Source organism: Muscardinus avellanarius, assembly GCF_963383645.1.
Source record: "Muscardinus avellanarius genome assembly, chromosome: 2".
NCBI classification, from domain to species: domain Eukaryota; kingdom Metazoa; phylum Chordata; class Mammalia; order Rodentia; family Gliridae; genus Muscardinus; species Muscardinus avellanarius.
In genome coordinates, this window is record NC_137787.1 from 70,152,189 (window position 1) to 70,174,252 (window position 22,064).

At 35.4% G+C, this 22,064-nt stretch overlaps 1 protein-coding gene across 1 annotated transcript in view; it reads right to left on the reverse strand.

The window, feature by feature from the left end:
- Positions 1–21,126, reverse strand: part of CSRNP3 (cysteine and serine rich nuclear protein 3) — a gene marked incomplete at both ends in the record, with an annotated part of 181,852 nt that extends 160,726 nt beyond the window's left edge. The window contains one exon of the mRNA XM_080690052.1: positions 20,979–21,126. Coding sequence (XP_080546178.1) covers positions 20,979–21,126 — 148 coding nt within the window. The remainder of the gene's footprint in view (positions 1–20,978) is intronic.
- Positions 21,127–22,064: the final 938 nt, after the last annotated feature.

Consider the following 22,064-nt stretch of genomic DNA (forward strand, 5'->3'; position numbering starts at 1 on the left):
AAACAGTATGGAGGATTCTCAGAAGAATGGGAATGAACTTACCATATGATCCAGCAATACTACTTCTAGGTATCTACCCAAAAGAATAGAAACCAAACTACCAAACTAATGCATACATATCTATGTTCATAGCTGCACAAGTCATGATTGCCAAACTATGGAACCAGCCAAGATGTCCATCAACAGATGAATGAATTACAAAACTATGGGATATGTACACTATGGAATTTTACTCAGCCATCAAGGAAAACACAATTATGTCATTTATAGGGAAATGGATGGAACTGGAGAACATTATACTAAGTGAGATTAGTCCATCATAAAAAATAAGAAATCAGCCGGGCGTGGTGGCGCACGCTTGTAATCCCCGCGCTTGGGAGGCAGAGACAGGAGGATCACACAGGTTCGAAGCCAGCCGCGCGCGCTGGCTTAGGAGACCCTGTTTCCAAATAAAAAATGTAAAAATAGGTCTGGGAGTGTAGCCCGGAGGTAGAAGGGCTTCCAGGAACTCCAGTACCACCAAAAAAATAAATAAATAAATAAGAAATCAAATCAGATGCTTTCCCTAATATGCAAAAGCTAGGGAGATGATGAGTCATAGGAAGAACTCTAGATGAATAAGGAGATACTATAGATGAGCAAATAAGGCAACCTAACCGAGAGGATGGGAGGGGAAAAGAGAAATTCTCTAATGTTCATGATGTACATTAAAAAACATATCAAAGTCAGTCACTAAATCAAACATGAGAAGGAAGGAGGAGGAGGGAATGGGGCAGGAATTGGGTAAAGGCTAACTGGGTGATGTGCGCATGTATGCCTCCACCATCTTGTACTCCATTAAGATATATGACTACAATGCACCAATATTTTTTAAAGTGTTATTTAAATCAAATTCTTACAAAAATTTAAAAAGGTTTTTGGCCTCTCCACATTTTTAGTTATTCCACTAATATTCACACTCTCTCATATGCCCAATTCACAATCTCTTACTGATCATGTCATCTCTCCCTTGCAATATACACTCACCTCAAGGCCTTTCTTTCTCTAGTGTGACCCAAAACAACAGGCTAAACACAGTTTTCCTTCTGCTGTGAACCTGCTCCCAGTAGCTGAACAGATGAGTGCGACTAGAAATGGGGTAGGATATTATGTTATTGGCATAACTTTTAATAGATGACCACAAACTTCAAGTGGGCCCCAGGAGGACTTGGCAATGTATCCTATTTCCTTTTTTAATTCTTGCTTCAATTTCATGATACCACTCAAAAAGGGACTTTGACTCTTCCTCCCTCCCATATTTCTTCCCATTTCCTCACTCAGTTTATGATATTGCTTCTAAGAAAATTGAAAGAACCACAATTCAATTTCCTGCCACCATATCATTTACACACTTGCTATTTGTAGGTATACTGTAGGCTTTCGACCGTAGTAGAGCAGAGAGCCTTTTTTTCTCTTACCTAAAGTCAATCCCTTCTTTTGAGCCATCGTCTCCATTTCCATTCACTAACCATAGTCTCCATTTCCATTCACATTTCTCTTACACCCTCTCTCCTACAGCATTTTTCCCTCATTTTACGAGATTGTTCCCAACTGGATGCAAATATGTTATAAAAGCCTCCCATTTTGAAAAAAAATAATTGTTTTCCCTTACATGAGCTCAGTTTCACTATCATTCTATTTCTCGGTTCTATTTTATAAGCTAAACTTTTCAAAAGAGTACTCTCTCCATTCCTCAGCTGCAATTCTATATTGAACTTTTCCTAATTAGGCTCCATTTCCACAAGTGCACTGAAATAACACCAGGGTCAGCAGTGACTCTGAATCACCAATCCATTGGCAAATTCTAGTTCTTAGCTTCTTTAATCTTTCAACAAACTTTGCCTCAGATAATTTCCATTTCTTGAAGAATTTCAACACTCAATTTTAAGAATACCACACAAGCCTGGCTTATCTCTCCCCTCTCTTGCCACCATTTCTCATCCTCTTTTTGTTCTTCCTGAAATCTAATTCCTTTAGTGGATTCTGTTCAGAGACTTCTGAGATTCTGTGCTAAAAAATCAGTTCTAGTCTCACTTATTGAAAAAGCATCATTTTTTTTAAGAATCAAAAGCTTATATTTGTAGACCAAACCTTTGACCTTTCCACTTATTTTCACTGTGCATTCTGTAGCTTTACTTGAATGGCTAACAGGCTTCTGAAACTAATGTATCACTCCCTCCCCCCCCAAAAAAAAAATTAGAAAGAATGGAAGTAAAGAAGGAATGGAGGAAGGCAGAGGGAAGACTACCACTCCCTCCCTCTTTCCTTTTCCATTTCAGGAAATGGCATCATTGCTACCCAATTGCTCATATTACAGACCTACCCCCTAGGGAAGTACTGATTCTAGGATGAGGGCACAGGAAACACAAGATGAACCTGAAATATTGTTAGTGCAGGAAGTAAGGAAGGGGAAAAAAGATAGTTATGATAGCCAACACAAAATAGACACAAAAGCCAATCCAAAACACCTCTCAGTGGTCAATGTTAGTGCAATATAGGCAAAAAAAAAAAAAGTAAAACTAACACTAGATAGCTGGGAGTGGTGGCACACACCTGTAATCCTAGCACTTGGGAGGCTGTGACAGGATTCTAGGCTCAAGGGCAGTCTCAGCAATTTAGCAAGACCTGGTCTCAACAAAAATAAAATAGACTGTGGTTGTGGCTTAGAGAAATATAAAGAGAAATATATATTTCATACGATCATATATAGTATATAATTATTAAAATACACAAAAGGATAAAATCAAAATTTATGAGTCAACACTAAAATAAATGAGTGAATATAAAATAATAAATAAATGGAGAAAGCAGAAAACTCCTCTTTTATAAAACATTTCTTTTATAATAACATATATAGAAACTTCCCTTTTCAGAAACGGAGCCTGATTTCTGCCCATATACCTTTAGTGTGAGCTAGATTTAGTGAATTATTTCCAAAAAAAACCAACATTGAGTATGGAAATATAAAAATAATGTTATAAAGGAAAAACCTAACAGATACCATTTCAAACAACTGATTAACATTAATACCACCAGTGACACATCCTGCTGATGTTATATATTCCTTGATTTGTTTTAATAAGATGACATCTGTGACATTCTTTCCCAAAGACCCACACATTCAGCTTAATCAAAAGAAAACATCAAAAAATGATAAAGTTGAATAATACTCCGAAAACTAATAGACGAATACTTTTTTTTCCCATTTTTTGGATACTAGGGATTGATTGAACCCAGGGATATTCTACTTTCAAGCTTCACCCTCATCCCCCCATTTTTTGTTTTGAAACAAGGTCTCACTAGGTTGCTAAGAGTCTTGCTACCTTGCTGCAACTGTCTTCAAACCTGCGGTCCTCCTGTTTCAGCTTCTCAAGTACTGAGACTAGAGTTGTGCACTATCATGCTTGGCTCTGATTAATACTTTTCAAAAATCCATGGTCATGAAAATAAAGAAAAACTGAAGAACTATCACAGACACAGAAGACTATGGAGGTATGATGACCAAATTCAGTGTGGTATCCTTGACTGGATTCTAGATCAGAAAAAATAACATCTATGGATAAACAGTAAAATCCAAGGGGTCTGTACTGTTCCAGTGATGATTTCTTAGTTCTGACAAGTTTGCTATGGTTATACAAAAAGTCAACATTGGAAGGAGCTGGGGAAATGGCTCCTGGGAATTATTTATGCTATTTTTGAGACATTTCCACAAATCCCAAATTATTCCAAAGTAATACAGTTTATTTTTAAAAGCCTAGGAATTGTTTATGGTTAGCCCTTTCTCTCACACTCTAAGCCAAACATTCCACATCTCCTTAGTTCTGTCTTCGAGATATATCTTAAGTCTGACCGTTTCTCACCATCTCTCCTCTCCGACCCTGGCCCACTCTCCACTCCTCTCATTTGCACTTCCTGGCAGTCACCTCCCACCTGCTCTCCACACTTCCTCCATGGCTCCCCATCGCCTTTTCACACAAGAGTAAAGCTCTTTCCTGATGTCTTACATTTGCTTCTCTCTGGAAGCTCCCTGCCATCCCAGATATTACAGAATCTGATTTTGTTAAGCTTCTACTAAAATACTATTTCCTTTCATGAATAGGCCTTTCATGACCATTTTGTTTGAAATGGCCACCCCATTCCTGTTCTCTAACTCTACATCATCTTTTCTTGAAGCAAAATTGTGGCATCATATTATTTGCCTAGTTTCTACCGTGACTAGTTATACAAGGTTGATGAGGGCAGGGGCTTCATTTTTTAAAAAATATAAATAAAAACCTATTTCCTGGGACTTAAGGGAAAAATTGTAATCTTATCCAAAAATGATAGAAGTATGTGTTTTGTCACCTTCTTGAAAAAAAGAATGTTGGTATTTATTAAGTCAATGTTCATTTTGCTCTTAGGGAGCTATTCCAAACTCAAATGCCAAGCTGGCCATGCTGGTGCACCCCTGTAATCCCAGTACTTCAGAGGCTGAACAGGAAGATCACAAGTTTGAAGCCTGCCTCAACAACTTAGTAAGGCTCTAAGCAACTTAGCAAGACCATGTTCCCCAATAAAAATAAAACGGAACTGGAGTTCCGTTTTATTTTTATTGGGGAACATGGTCTTGCTAAGTCCCCCGGCAACACTAAACGAAATAAAAAATTTAAAAAGTCACACAACAGCTAATAGGGACTATTTTTTTTCTTCTTGGTACTGGAGATTGAACTCAGGGACATACTACTCTTGAGCTATATCCCCACTCCTTTTTAAACTTTATTTTGAAACAGAGTCTCGCTAGGTTGCTAAAGGGCTGAAGGTCCCACTAAGTTCTGAGGCTGTCCTTGAACCTGCAACCATACTGTCTCAGCTCCCCAAGTACTCCGATTACAGGTATGTACCCCCATACCTGGCTGTGGACATTTGTAAAAGAATATACATTATAACTTTGTTCATGGTAACATAAAAATTATCTTGAGAAAAATGAACTCCCACAAGGATAGATTGTCTAAACTTTTATATGTCCATCCTGTGAACTATTCTCTAGTCATGTAAGAATGAAACAGAGCTATGGCTAATGACTTTGGGAATTTCCACATAGTGTTATCAAATGAGAAAATTAGGATGCAGAAACATGAATACGATTCACTTTCCTGAAAAAATGCTTTTATGAGAATATCTATATTGTATTACAATGTGAAAGGATATAAACTACGTTGTCAAATAAGAATTACATACAGTGGCAAGAGGTAGATAAAGAAAAAAGAGAAACGTCAAGCCCAAAAATCAAATAGATAAACCAAAAAGAAATATTAAACAAATTTCACGATAGGAAGATACGTATGCCTTTATTTGAAATTGTATGTCTGCGTAAAAGAATTACTCAAGCCTCCATTTTAGTGTACAAAATAATTTGTGGGTATTGAGCCCACAAGTTTTCAAATAAAAATCAACATTTAAGTATAAAATTAATTGAAGTTTCTTAATCTCACAAAGAGAGCAAGGAATTGCTGCTAGAACAAATCACATTCCCAGGAAATGCATAAACTTTTACAGATGGTCCTAGAAACACAGCTAAATTGAAGACTATGTTAGTCAGTGTACTTTCATGCTGAGTTGCAGAAAATAGAAATGAGCCCTAAAAAAAGGAAAAAAAGCAATATCCACTGACAGGAATAAAACAGGGAGATCTTCAGAGCATTTGTTAGCTCAACTTTTAGTTAATTAAACAGCCTAGAATGCCACCTTCATTGTTATCCTGAACATTTTCCCTCAGGGAAACTTCAGACTTATTGTCCTGCAGAGTATGAATACCAAGATGGAGTTCTTGTTGGTTTTCTAGGCTTCTCTGATATTTATTCTCTTGAAACATGAGGAAAAAAACCTCAGATTTTCTGATAAATCCTTATATTCTGTGCCATGATAAGGTGTAAGATATATCCCAAATATTCTCCTGTAAAAAGATGCCCAGCATCAAAGCAGTATGAAACAAAAGATCTTTACATACTTTAACACTTTAGGAATAATGCATGTTGTAGCAGACAAAAACAGGGCGTATAACCTGGTAATAATCAGTCTAACCTCAAACCAGCATGTTCGTAACACCATAGAGCACATTAAACCAATGTCAAGTATAAAGTCTTAAGAAAAGAAGGATCCATTCTGTATATCATATGAGATTTCATTACCTAAGTCTATCTATAAAATGACTTCACAATGGATGACTTTGTACTAAAGGTGAATACCAAATGAACCCTAAGTAAAGACTTTATAAAAGATATGCATAGAGGTATGCAGATTCAGTGCAGTTCACAAAAGAAATATTAGTGGCATAATGATGTAATAGAAGGTGCTCAGGCTCTGGAGTAGCAAAAAATAAGCAAGACATCTAAATAGCATTTGACTCACAGCAAATTCTTAACATATAAGATTCCTTCATTAAGATGAAAAAAAAAAAGACATAATGTGACAAAAAATTTAAATTTTAAAGCAAGTAATATATTACCATTGCTTGCTAATTGTATTGCACAGTAGTGTTTTTTTAAAAAAAAACTTTCTTTAGATCTTTTTCATGAATATTAACTATGTGATCAAAATGAATTGCTATTATAATATCCATTTTTTATCCTAATTTTATTGTAACATACTGTATGTCTCCTTTCTTATTGCCACAAGAATGGTCAAATCACAAAATGTAGCCAATCAGAGGACTTCATAACTTGGCCAGTGATTGGTTTAGCAGACAACATATGACCTATGTAGGGTTGTTGATAAACAAGTTCGAAAAACAGCCTATGCCCAGGTGGTCTAATGGAGGGAATCACATACAATGTGTATTGGAATCACATACAATGGTATTGGAAGAGCTAAGATACTAAATAAAGCAAGGAAAGCAAAAAAACTCAGAGGTTAGCAATATTAGAATAATGCTGGTACCCCTCAGGCTGGGGCAAAGAAGTAGATGATATGCATTATCAGAGTTAAGGAGCTGGTGTTGCCTGGGTGTAGTCAGATTCCTGGACAGATGGTTGTACATGGGCTGAGATGAATAATCAGGCCATTACAGTAAGAACCGGCCCATGAAGCAGATGTAGCAGCCATTGGAAATACCACCTAAACCATGGATGAGTGGGTGGGAATAATCTAACACAACCTATCTTTCTATTTTCCACTATCTCACCAAATTTTCTTATTTGCTGAACTCAGTAGACAAGCTTCTAAGCATGGAAGCTGGGAAATTAAATATTCAGAGACTGGATCTGAGCATAAATGGACACGTAGCTCACACACTAGGATGATCCTCAAGATCTAAACTGTTGGAGTCAGGGTTGGAAAAGACCCCATGCCTTCAAGAGCACAGTACTATAAGGATGTTTATGTCTCTATGCAGGCACACCACAGTACTATAAGGATGTTTATGTCTCTATGCAGGCACACATCTTCCCCAGATCATTTGGGAAACCCATAATTACGTAAGCAATCAGAGAAAATGAGTCCCTACCCTAGCAAGAAGAGAACCAAGTCATAGTGGACAGGGAGAGCACTGATTTGTTTCTGCTACAGATTCTTTTTCACCTCAGGTGACCTTACCCCTCTCAGCCACAGTTACATGAGATCTTTGTTTGAGTTACACTACATAGGGCTTTTGTCACTTGCAATGCAAAAGTCTTAATATAATCATTACATATATATATATATATATATATATATATATATATGTGTGTGTGTGTGTGTGTGTGTGTGTGTGTGTGTGTGTGTGTGTGTGGTACTGGGGTTCCTGGAAGCCCTTCTACCTCCAGGCTACACTCCCAGACCTATTTTTACATTTTTATTTGGAAACAGGGTCTCCTAAGCCAGCGCGCACGGCTTCGAACCTGCGCGATCCTCCTCTCTGCCTCCCAAGCACGGGGATTACAAGCGTGCGCCACCATGCCCGGCTACCTTTAAATATTTTTAAAGGGTGCTAGAACAAATGTCAAGTATTATTAGTAAAAGAAATTAAAGAATTCACCTAGTTATGTATGACCAGTAAAAGCAATTAAATGAGCATGGCTGTGTTGACTGTTCTTGGTTGTTTATAATACTAAATTATGTTTATCTTTTATCTTAAACAAGTCTTTTAAGTAAAAATAACAGAATCTAGAAAGGTAATTTCTCCCCGTCTTTTAAGACAGAAGAGCCATTTTATTCTGTGATTCATATTTGGTAATCAGACCACAAAAAGAATGCAGATCAATGCCAGATGGAGGCTATCAAAATAAAAATTCATCACAGAGACAAAAGTGGATCTAAAGTTAATCTGCAGCTATAGAATATGAGATGCTAAGCAGAGCAGTGTTGTCCTCTTTTATCTTACCTCAAAAAATGAATCGAAATTTAGAAAACAATAAAGTAGATGAGTTCTAACTTAACCCATTAAGTCTCAAGTTTTCAATTCTTCAAGTATTTCAATGAAAATGGCACAGGTGCCTTAAAATAGGTCATAAAATCATAATCTAAAATTTATATAGCCCTTACATATATTTCCATATGTATATGCATATATATCCTCAAATGCTTTAATTATTAACTTACTTTTCTCAAAAGAATAAACCTCTAAAAATATAATAATTATTTCAAAGTTACCATAAGTGGTACATTAGTTGTTCAACTTAAGTTTAATAGTTATTCCACATCTGGGACAATGGGACAAAAATCTCTTAATCCTTTTGCAAAAAAGATACTGAGGTTCAATCAACCACAAATGCACTACCCATGCTTCTTTCCTGATTACAATGGTTTCTAGCTTTTCCTTTTCAATGTCAATCAATGCCTTTATTTTTTGTGACTCTCCAGTTAAGTAGATAATAAAGAGAAATAAATAGGTTTTGCTTCACAGGATAGAGGGTCTTAAAAAGCAGTGTTAGTTAGCAGCTCCTGTTCATTTTGCCAACCTAAAATTAGGAGTCAAATCTTACTTATCAGCGACCAATTTTGTTGAAGAATGATTTTTATTATGTAGCTTTATTTTTTAATATTATAGCAATTTATCCATAATTAACAATGATAATCTCACAATACAGATTCATTTGTCTGATATCAAACTTTTGATCACTGAGAGATAACATTTCAATATTTCTTTATTGTTTTCTTTCTTACCAGAGAATATTTTTTCTTTTTTTTTTTAAGGTGAAACTGTCATACATTTATTTATTTTATTTCATAAAAAATCTATCCTAACATGAAATATGAACTCTAAATACCCAAAACAATCTCGAAAAAGAACAAAGCTAGAAGATGTATATTTTCTGATTTTAAACCTTATAAAGCTACAATAATTGAAACAGTGTAGTACTGTTATAAAGGCAGATATATAAACCATTGGAGTTAAATAAAAGCCTAGAGATAAATTCTTCCATATATTGTCAAGTTATTTTTGACAAGGTTTCCAAGAACATTTGGTGAAGGAAATAATAATCTTTTCACTAAATATTGTTGAAAAATAATAATTACATGAAAAAGAATAAAATTGGACCCTTACCTAACACCATATACAAATATAAACTTAAAATAGATAAAAGACCTAAATGTAAATCTTAAGACTATAAACTTTTAGAAAAAACCCTGGGTCATAAAACTTCACAACATTGAAATTGGCAGTGATTTCTTGGATATGATTCCAAAGGCACAGGCAACAAAAGAATAAACAAACAAACTTCATAAAAAATTTTAAAAATATTGTATATCTAAAGACAATTAAAAGTTACTGATAGAATGGGATAAAATATTTCCAAATGCTTTATCTGAAGGCATATTAATATTCCAAATAGAAATCCTAAAAGTTAGCAACAATAAAAGCAAACAATACAGTTTAGAAATTGGTAAAAGACTAAAATAGATAATGAATCTCCAAAGATTTTTATATGACCGATAAACACATGAATATCACTCATCATTATCATACTATAACTAATCACTAAGGAAATACAAATAAAAACTATAGTGAAATAGTATTTCACATTTGTTAGAATGGCTGCTTAACATGAATTACCTTGCTCCAGCCCTTTACCTTGAGTTTGTTACTATCTTTACTTGTAAGGTGTGTTTCTTGTAAGCAGCAGATGGAAGGATTCTGGTTTTTAATCCATTTTGCCACTTTATTTCTTTTTATTGGTGAATTGAGGCCATTTACATTCAGTTTGATTATTGAGAGATAACTTTTAATTCCTAAGATGTTAAAATTTTATTTGTTTGAAATACTGTTTCTTCTTCTTTGCTTAGTTGTCTGCTGGATAGAAAATCTTGTTTCTCTGGTTCTGGTGTGTATTAATTATTTCTTCTTTGTAGTTCATCTCTGAGTATTTTCTCTAGCGCTGGTTTTGTTTTGGTTTGGTTTGGTTTTGGGGGGGTACTGGGGTTCCTGGAAGCTCTTCTACCTCCGGGCTACACTCCCAGACCTATTTTATATCTTTTATTTGGAAACAGGGTCTCTTAAGCCAGAGTGCTGACTTCGAACCTGTGCGATCCTCCTGTCTCCGCCTCCCAAGCACGGGGATTACAAGCATGCACCACCACACCCGGCTTCTAGTACTGGTTTTGAAGACATAAATTCCTTCAGTTTCTCTTTGTCAGAAAAGATTCTTATTTCCCCATCTAATTTGATAGTTTTGCTGGGTAGGACATTTTTGGTTGGAGTGATTCTAATTTGTTTGCCTTTGTATGTCACTTGGCCTTTTGTTTTTGTTGCCTTTAAGATTCTCTGCTTGGCTTCTACATTGGTCATTTTGACAATTATGTAACGTGGGAACCTCTTCTCTAATCCTTTCTAAAGCGAGTCCTATAAGTTTCCTGGACGTGTGTATCAACCTCTTACTCTATAATTAGAAATTTTTCTGCTATTATTTCTTTGAAGAGATTATTGATCCCTTTGGTATCACCTTCTTTTCCCTCCTCTATTTCAATTATTCTTAGGTTAGTTCTCTTAAAATGGGCCCATATTTCTTCAATGTCAGATTCCTGCTGTCTGATTTTTTTCTAAGTTATAAATTATGTGTTTGTTTTTGCAGTGATCATCTTCTAGGAGTGAGATTCTATTCTCCATGTGATCTAATTGTTTATAGTTTGAATTGATGCGATTACCTCAATGATTGCATCCTTATTTATTATTATTATTTCTTTTAGACTCTCTCTAAATTCTTTTTGAAGGTCCTGTATTATTTCTACAGTTATAGTCCTGATTTGATCTTCTGGAGATCTCTGAATTTGTGTTATCAGGTTCTGATATTATGGGGTTTGGGGCATACATTGCTCTATTGTTGTTCCTCTTTTCCATGATTTCAGAAGTTTGTGCCTTCTCTGGGTTCTTCCCTGGGTCACTATGACTTCACTTAGGGTGTTCTGTATCTCGTATCTGTGGTAATCTCAGCCCCCACTACTCCATTACTGGGTTGCATTGCAAAGTCTCCAACCCAGGGAGTTAATCAAGGCTGCGCAAGACCGTGGGGTGCCAGGCTGGGTGTTTTCCCACGGGGATCTGCGACTATGGTGTGTTATCTCTGCCACCACTACTCCATCACTGGGTTGGACTGCAAAATCTCAGATCCAGGGAGATTATGAAAGTTGCGCAAGTCCCTGGGAGTGCAGTACTGGTATTTCTCCTTTAAGGTTCGCAATTTCACTTAGGATTATTGTGCATGCTGATTTGGAGATGTCGTGGCCATGGTGAACTCACTACCTCTGCTGGCAATATGGTGCTGCTGCCACACCCTCAGCCATTTTAAGATCTATTCTGAGTCCCTGAAAGGCGTGATGAGCTTGGCCACTGAGATTTTTAGATGTTCTTTGCGCTGAAAGAACAGCTGAATTACACCCGAATGATCCGCAGCTGCTCACTTCAGCTCCTTGTTTACCTTTCCTCTCTGGATAATGGTGCTGTGAGGCAAGATGGCGCCAGTGTGGCTCCGCAATGCAGGCTGGTTTCTTTTCTGGTCTCTGGTTGTTCTTCTAATCTTCTTTTGCTCTGTCCCTTGTGTTTACATTTTTTATTTCTCTGCTGATAGTGTTTTCTGGCTATGAAAAGCACTGATTTTGTGGCAATAGAGATTGAGTGTTAGCAGGACTCGTAAATGCTGCTTTTCTTGGTCACCATCTTCCCAGAAGTCCCTGAAGAATTATTTCATAAACCCTCTCACCTGCCCCTCAAAACCTGTTTCCATTTAGCTGTGTACTATCTCCAGGTCGAATTTCCCTGGACATGAGGGTTAGTTATTCCACAATCCATAAAAGATTGTACATGGACATATCAGTTAAAATTCTATTTTTTCAGTATGAATTTAAGTTTGCTAGTCTGAAATTCTCAATGAGAGTATAAGTTCCTCATTCCTCAGGCCACGAGCAAGCTTTACACTCTGCCTGTGTGTTGTATCCCCTTAGGGTAGTCTGTAACACGTGGTGTGTCTCAGTATTTTTCTTAGAAATAGAATCTTAATAGATTTCTAATAAATATAAATAATTCATATCTCTTCAGTTAAAGGAGGTACCAAATGGAGAGACATGAGAGTTTCATTGTTAATGAAACTAATTTCAATGGCAATCAGCACCAATGTTTTAAACTTGGTCGGAATCTCAATCTCTATAATTTCCAGTGGCATTTTTATTTTATTCTAATTAATAGTAATGTACATGAGAACTTAAGAACCACTTGGTCAATACAGAGTTTTGGTCTTTTTATTATTACGTATTGAAGGATTTTATTTATTTAAAAAAACTTTAAAATTTTATTGGTGCAGTCAAGGATTTTCAACACATCTTAAGCATGTTAATCCTTTAATTTAATGTAGTTCCAATATCAAAGGAATTCCTTATTTAATAATTTAACAATATCTAAATTTAGATAATAATCATGTCAAGGTAATTTATAGTTTTTAATTAATGTGATAGTGTATTGTGTACAGTTGATTCTGTTCACAGTGTTGGATTAGAGAAAATTTGGAACTCCCATGTGAGATCATGAAACTTAGCACAGAGCCACAGTATGATGCTACTGTTGGTTTAGTAATTATCTAGATCATAAAATAGAAAATCACAGACACTGGTAATACTATAAAATTTAGCATAAAAACAGAATTGCAAGTAAATAGGAAATACTGTATTATTCAACATATGATTCTAGAAAAATAGAAAAATGATCTCTCAATTTCTACAATATGCCAACATAATTTTCAAGTGGACTAAATATTTAAATAGACATGGAAATTTATGAAAATTCTAGAAACGTCTATTAGTGTGCCACTGAGATGGTCTGCTTAAGCATTTCCTGAAGGCTAAGTCTATGGTGCAGTTAGCTGTATAAATATATTTCTATGGCATACATGAACAGATTTAAGAAGCAAATGACAGTGGGGCACAGTAACATATGCCTGTAGTTTCAGTACTTAGGAGGCTGAAACAGTAGGTTCACATGTTCCAGGCCACTGTTGGCAACTTAGTGAGATCCTTAGAAAATCAAAAATAAAAGAGTTGGGAATGTAACTTGATGAAGAATGCCTGTGCTTTCAATCCCCAGTACTAAATAAATATATAAATAAATGGGGACACTGGGAATGCATGCATCAAATAACTAATTATTAATCTTATGAAACACTGAAGAATATGGTTATCATAATAATAAAACCTAAATAAGCCATATATACACAAACACATATACATGTGCCCAAAAGACAAATAAATGCATATACATAGATAGTTTCCTAGTATTCAGTGAAATTACAATTAAAAAAAATGCAATATCAGTTCGTACCTATCATATTATACAATGTATATACGGGTATGCATGTATATAAATACATACCTGTAGCTATATGTGTATATATATATCTGAATCTGCATATATGAACGTGTACACACACACACTCGGAAAAATATTACCAAGTCAATTTGGGCAAGGTATTTAGAAAATAAGAATGTAAACGCTAGAAATGGGCATATAAATTGAGAACAGTTGTCTGGAGGGCAATTAAAACAATAGCCTTTAAAATAAATATTAACTTTTAGAAATTTCTCCAAGATTTATCTAGAAGCAGGTTATTACAACTGTAATCATATCAGTGAAAACATCCTAGGAAGTCATTATAATGAATGAACATGGCAAATCTTATTAGGCTAAACTATGTTGATAACAAAGGAGAAAATATATAAACAACAAATAGCACTTATAATTCCACTATGTAGAAAAAACTTCTCTTAGGGTTCACACTATGTCTATGAAAATACGTGTTTCTTTTTTTTCTTCTGGACCTTACTATATTCATACCTTTTATGTAAGATTTTACAAAAATAGACGAAACAAAAATAATTTTGCAGACTTGTTTAATAATATGAATATGTTTTTATATGAGTAGATGAATTTATTCTACTGTTTTTATTGGCCACATGGCAATCCATTTCTTGGATGCTCCAGAGATTACTTAACAAATTGCATAGTATATAGGTTCAGTAAAATTTTTTACCATAAATATATTTCAGAAATCATCCTTAAGGCTAAAATTATCTTACATATCTGTTTTTCAAATAAATAAATATTTTGGGAAGCAAGAGCTCTTAAAATAAATATTTGAAAATGTAAATAAATCTGAAATCTGTACTATACTCTCCAAATCAAAATGAAAGTTGCTACAAAAACAGAAAATAGCAGAAAGTCAGTCGACAGAGAAAAAAAAAATCAATGGCTAGCATTTTGAGAAGAATCATGACATAGAACTAGCTTTGTTGAAAAAATTAGGCACATTTAAATTTCACTGCCATTATTTCTTCCAAACCAAAGTCAGTAAAGATTGAATTAAATATTTCAAAGTTTGATATTCAGATTTAGAGTATATATATTTTTAAAAATGTAAGAGTTGTAGGCATTACAACAAATTTTAAGATGAACTATATTACTTTAAGTAAAAGTAATATTATTAATATAATTAAACACTAAAATATGTGCATCTTTATCTCAAAGTATTTTCACTAACATTATCATTAATGATACCATAAAGGATATAGCAATTTATGCATTTGAAGTCTCCATATATCACAATTAATAGGACCCACTAGAGGATGAGTCTTGCCATTGAAATAGCCTTAAAAATAGCACCACTGAAATGCTACAACTAATAGGACCCAATACAAAAGTATCTAGTGCTTTTAGTACCATGTCTAGCAATCTTTACCAGCTTTCACAGTATTTTGAAACTGTTTTGAGTTTGGTTTTTTGGTGTTTTTGGTTGTGCGGAGGAGTTCATTGTGATGATAATTAAGATGCCAGAAGGATTTTAGAGTAACTTAATGGTTCATTATATGAATCATTTCATAAAATTTCATCCAAATTCCTGGAATTTTAAATTATAGAAATCAGTCTTTGTTTCTACTCCATTATTATCTTTGTGAGATAAGATATAAATAATTGCAGCCAAGTGAGAGTCCATTTCAATTTTTAAATCACTGTGAATACTGTCCTACTTGAGAATTAAATATCACTAAAATAAAATGCTTGTCCAAATTGTCTATGTATTGGTATTGTTGAAAAAAACATTTATCTTTTGTTATATTTATTATGATTGTTCTTTCTTTATTACATTAAAAAAACTGCATTTTAAACCTTTATCCAACTCTCAATGGAATTCATTAACTTTGAGACTTTTTAAAGTATTCTAGTTTGTGCCAAATCATTGTTACTCAGCAAATAAAACATACATTATAATAACTTGGTGATCCTCAAATTTCCCAGTTTACTCCAAAATTCCTCAGAAAATAAAGAATATTTTTAGCAAATAAACATGTATATCTCAGAATGAAGGGTTAAATATTGCAGCCTCTTCAGAAATCCCACCAAATGGCTCTTTTGTTATTATTTTTAAGCAGACCAGGTTTATTTTTTTTTCCTACAGGCACACACGCACACATATACTTCCTCTGAGCTGTCATAAAGCATCAGAATGCCTGAACAATGAATTTTAAATTCTTTTGAGAAACACAAGGATATTTGCTTCCAACACTGATTTTATCCTCACCATCAAACAAAGACGTTTAAGGCCAGTCAATCTCTGGTGTTCATATCAAAGCAAGATGATTAAGGTCCTCTGAACACAGCAGAACTGTAATCACCTAAATTCATTTGGATCCGTTTTGCAGGCCAAAATATTTTGTAGTTGGGCAATCATTTATTGATTGCTTTGTGACTACTCTAACATGAACCCAGGATGTTATCCTCTATCAAAAGGCTCATAAACTATAAACACTCTGATTTATGGTTATTTGTAAATATATTAACTCTTAATGAAAATATTTTGATCACTAATGTGAAGATGGTATCTTTAATATTTAATAACAAGTCAGACTCTTATTATCTTTATGAAATATAGTGAGGATATTAATTTCACCTATAAACATCCTGAAAATAACAGATGCAGGAAATTGGGAAATTTTCTATGATGTATTTATGACCACATGCTAATAAAGCCTTATCATTCAAATGATGTGAGAGGCAGCCCCATTATCACCACAGGACTACCTTTATATTTAGCTTTTTCATGATAGCTGAGAGGTAAATCCACAATAATTGTTGCTTTCCTGGATTCATTGTTATAGACACACAAAATTTTGTTTGAAATTCGTTCCAATTGTACTTTTAAGTTTAAAGCCAAATTTAAATGCTTTCTCGGGGCTTAAAACAAACAAATATAACCGCCAACTCTGCACCTAGCCAGCAACATGGAATATGATTACTCCATTCAATCAGAAGCTGTGACTAAGTGAGTCCAATTGAAATGCAAAGGTAAGTAGCTTTCTGAGGTCTTAAATTATTGAACAGGTAATGCAAAGCCCTGGAGTTCAAGGGACAGAAAGGTATTATTACTTTTTATTTCCAGGAGTCTAACATGCTCATTTACCCCTCTAGCAAAAGTGAAATGTACAAAGGTTTTTACTTTTCAAGTAAATGAAATAACTTTCAACTTGTCACTGGTGTTAAAGATTCTCACTGCATACACCAACTCACCTACTTTTCATTGTAACATTTCCATGTTATCGCAAGTAGCATTATGTCTCCACGACCAACCAATTTCCTTCATGTAAATGTAAAACAACATGTTTGCTGTAAGATATTTCCATCAATGTCAGTGACATACACAGAGTCTCAACAGTCTGCCCTGTCACTTACAGAAAGGAGAAGTGAAATGTTCTTTCACACTAGAATTGAATTCTCTGCCAACTGTCTCATTTAGCTCATTGAATTTGTTCAGAAACTCATCACTGGCACTGTCCTACAGCCAGGACATGCTAACACTTTCACCAGAAACTAAAAAAAGAAAAAAGAAGCTCCAAAAGGCAATAAGAGATGAAATGTCTTTACCAAAAGATAAATTTGTTCTAAGAGGAACTGGCACGAAAGACACAGCCATGTCCATCACTTGATAACTTGGATCCCTCTGCTAGGTAGACAGGCATGTAGCTGAACCATCAGAAGGCTGCATGGTCTAGGAGAAAGGTAGACTCTAGGGATGTACATTAAAATCCTCTGCCACCAGCGCACATTTTGATTCTTGTCAAGGTACTCTCCCTGGGTCTTAGTTTCCACATCTGAAAAATAAGGGAATCTGCCTAGATGCTCTCTAAGGCCCTGTTAAGTCTAACATTCTTTGAATTAAAAACAAGGTTTGACTCTTTACTGTTGTTTTCATCTTATTCTGTTTTGTATGGAGAATCAGTATTAAAAAAAAAAACTAACATGAGTTTTCAATTTCCCCAACTTTACAAAATAGTTAATAAGGCTTTGTGTTGGAGATCAGAGTAGCCCTCAGGAACAGGAAGTTCTCTGTAGGTCACATTTGCCATCTCTTCTTCTTTACCATTCCTTCACAATGTCCATCCCAAATCATGGCTCTACTCACAAGCTCAATTATATGCTGCTCAGTGATGCCTATGGCACTTCCCAGACCAAAGATTATCAGTAAATGTTTCCCGGAATCCCTTGAAAATTCACAAAGAAAAGCACATCAGAAGCAGTGCTGGAAAAAATAAAAGTCATCAAACTGCAGCTGCCTGAAATTTCTCCTCTGACTGCAGTGGCTATTTGTCTTTTCTCTATAGACTATAGCAATAGTGAGGAAGCAGAGTATTTATGAACACACACCAAAACAGTTATCAAAAATGAACCCCCTCTCTACAGGAACTTTTGTTCCACAGAGTTCAGGTGCTCAGAACAACTGCTTGACCTATAATTTTTCAGCACCCCTCCCCAAATCACCAGAACATCACTTTCATCTGGAAAGCATTTTGATGCACAATTGTAAGACCTGATGATGCTTAAATGACCATTACAGGAGCTTTGTGAACTTGCAAGCTATAGAAATCAATAGATGTCTTGCATAGAAAAGTCCTGAAATTGATTTTTCCAGGAGAGAACCAATTTGTAACTTTAGGAGGGGCATGAAAGCATGCTGGAGATTAAAAAAAAAAAATCACAGGGGTGTGGAAAATGCTGCACTGTTCTAGCAGATGAGGTGGTGCCTCAAGGAAAGAGAGTCCTAGGTTGATGATGGATTTTCAGAAGTCCCTAAAGAGAAAAAAGTTTGAGAAAGGGTTGGCAGCTCCTACAGTGCCCTGAGACTTGGGGAAAGACTTCCCAAAGTACACAGAAGGATACTATTACAGTTTTCCCAAGGCTTTTTAATTTAAAGGTACTGTTGTTTTCCTAAGGATTATAAGGACAACCCGTGTGCATATTCTTTCTAGCTGTTATTGGGTCTGGGCTAATTGGATGATGTGTGCATGTATGTCTCCACAGTCTTTTATCCCATTAAGATGTATGACTACAATGCACAAATAAAACAATTTTAAAAAATGAATTGTCTGAAGATGGGCATGGTGGCACACACTTGTAATCCCAGCATTCAGGAGGCTGAGACCAGAGGATCGCAGATCCTGGACAGCTTCAGCTACTCAGTGAGACCATTTGCAACTCAATGAGACCCTGTTTCAAAATAAATAATAAAATAGGGCAGGGGTTGTAGCTTGGAGGTAGAATGCCCCTGAGTTCCATCCCCAGACCCGCAATAAAAAAAAAGAATTGTCTAAAATTAATCTACTCATTCAATAAAGATTTCTAAGCATTATGAAGTGCTCTTTACCTTCTAGGTATCAAAAACAATTTCAAATTTTGGGGGAAGAGAAAAGAAGGACAAAAATAAAATTTTAGAGGCATAGAGTCACATGACATAAACTTTAGGGTTAATTTAGGCCTGGCGTGGTGGTGCATGCCTATAATTCCTGTACTTGGGAGAATGAGACAGGAGGATCACAGGTTTGAAGACAGCCTCAGCAAGTAGTGAGATTCTATCAACCTAATGAGACCCTGTCTCTAAATAAGAAATAAAATCAGACTGGTGGTAAAGCTGGAAGGTAGAATAACTCTGTGTTCAATCCTCAGTACCACAGAAACTGTTTTGGTGAGTTAAAAATTCCCAAATGCCAACGTTCCAAAAATGATAAGAAAAATCTTTGTGAAAATAGAATATCTTGAATAATACTCATTGTATTGACCTTTACTTACAGAATGCAATTTTAAAAGGGCATTTATTCACATCATTCTGTGAGGGTTGGGAGAAGCTAGGAGGCTCCATTGACTTTCTTTAATTTTGCTTTTGGTGTTAGTTAATGCTTCTAAACTATAATTTTAAGATCTCTCTTGATGATCAAGATTGAATGGACACAGAGTTCTAGGAAAAGGTTCAGCTGTTTCAAAACCCTTATATATGCATCTTTTGTAAGAAATTCAGTTTGAAAATGGGTGGAATTATAAATTAAAACATATTACATTAAGTTAAATAATTTTGTTTACATTAACTACTTTAAAAAGAATATACATGAAGAAAGCTATCTTTACTCCAGTGCACAGACCTAGCCTTGAATCTGAGTTTTACCTACATCCAGACAATTACAGAATTTCATAGCATTCAGGGCCAGGATTTTACAACAGCAATTTTTAATTTTCATTTATCTATTTTTTGTAGCATTAGGAATTGAACCCAGGGACATTCTATCTCTGAGCTACATCCTCAGCCTTTTTTTTTTACTTATTTATTGTTTTGTTTTGTTTTGAAGCAGGGTCTTGCTAGGTTGCTGAGAGTCTCATTACTTTGTTGAAGCTGTTCTCCAACCTTCAATTCTCCCAAGTACTATAATTACAGGCACGCACCACCAGCACCAGCATACCGGCTACAGAAGCATTTTTTTAAAACAAAAATAATTTTCTCATGTTCGAAGATGTATATCAGTGTTAGAAAGCACACCTAACATGCATGAGGATGAGGCACTGGGTTCAATACTTAGTACCACCAAATACACATAATAATATTTTGGCCTAAGAAGTGAATGTGTTGCACTCAGCACCACAGAGTATTCCCAATTCATTAACCAATATTAGATGCTTGAAATGGCTCCATTAATTTGATTTTCAAAAGAGGACTCTATTTCAAGCAAGGACTGGTGGTATACTCTTGTAATCCTTGGCAGATTTGAGATAACAGGATCACAATTTGAGGACAGCCTCAGTAATTTAGTGGAACTCTCAGACACATAGTGAGGCCCTGTTTCAAAATTAGGGAGTAGCTTGAAGGTAGAATGCCTTCAAGTTCAATCCCCAGTACAAAAAAGAAAAAAAATGGCTATAGTTCATAAGGCTGAAAATACATACTAAATTATTTTTAGTTGGTATCTGTTGACCTCTGATTGGACTCAGTTCTCCCTGCTATGCTCTCATTCTATAAAGATGAACAGAATTAAATGCTGAGGCCTAATTAACCAAAGGACATTTGCGAATATATTTGGTATCATGAAATTGGGAGCAGTTACATGCCCATGGATAAGACTGAAGACCCCAAGAATTGACCGTACAGTACAATTTAGAGCACAGCCTGAAATTTAGAGCTTTAGATACTCACGAGTAACATGATTGGACTTGGAGGGCTTGACACTATCAATACGCTCAGCACATTCACAGCTAAAAACATCATCATCAGGTTCTGGCACAGAGGAGCAGGGAGAGGAGCCGTCAACGTCTTCAAACTTCCCCTTTAAAATTCCACTCATAGCTGCAGCGCTGTCACATGCACCTGTAACAGGAACGGGAGCAACGGAGCATTGAAACATTTGATGGCTAGTTGCAGAGTCAAGGTCTTAACGCCTTTTTGGGACTATAATTTTTGAACCACACTATCATATCCCTGGAAATATTATTCTTCCCATAATGTTGGGAAGCACTGAAAACAATTCTACCTGATTTATTCTTGTTTTCCTCTCGTTCTGGCAGCATATCTTAGAAGAAGAAAGTAAAAATTAAGGATGTGGAGTAAGAGTGGTGCATAAGAAAATACAGTTCGGTGTTTTGAAATGTCAAAACAAAAGTCAAATACATTTATTTGATTTGTTCTAGTAAAGCGTGTACTGTCATCTACAGAGCCAGAGTTCAGAATGAAATAGATCACTCACTGGCGTGCTATCATACTCAGAGCATATTGATTAGGGTATGCCTATCTTGCTGGGGATTTCTTTTCTTTTTTTTTTTTCTTTTTTTTCCCCCTCAGGTACAAAGGCATCTACTTTCCTAGATTTTTTTTTTGGTCCATCACAAGTGAAATTGGTTGCTAGGAATGGTTATACTTACTGAATTTAGATGACTTATCATGCTTCCAGTCAATTCAGCAGAGCTACAGGGAATACTCAAGTCCTAGGCCAAGGAGCTTGGCTGAATAGATTTTATACATGGTAAACCATAGTCGCTAAATCTTTTACTGGATAAAACATTAATTTAAGTCTCTCCAATCTAAGTATCAACATGGTGCATAAAAGCCAGTCAAATGTAGCCAGATACATTTTTAAAATTTGTTAGTGTCAAGTTATATAAATCATTAAACTTCCAAGAATAGAAATTTCTTCATAGCTATAGAGACACAGTTAAAGAGATCAGGGTTTGCAAACATCAATTTCTACAATGGCAGGAAGTCTCAAGGAGTAAGCAGGTCCAGAGG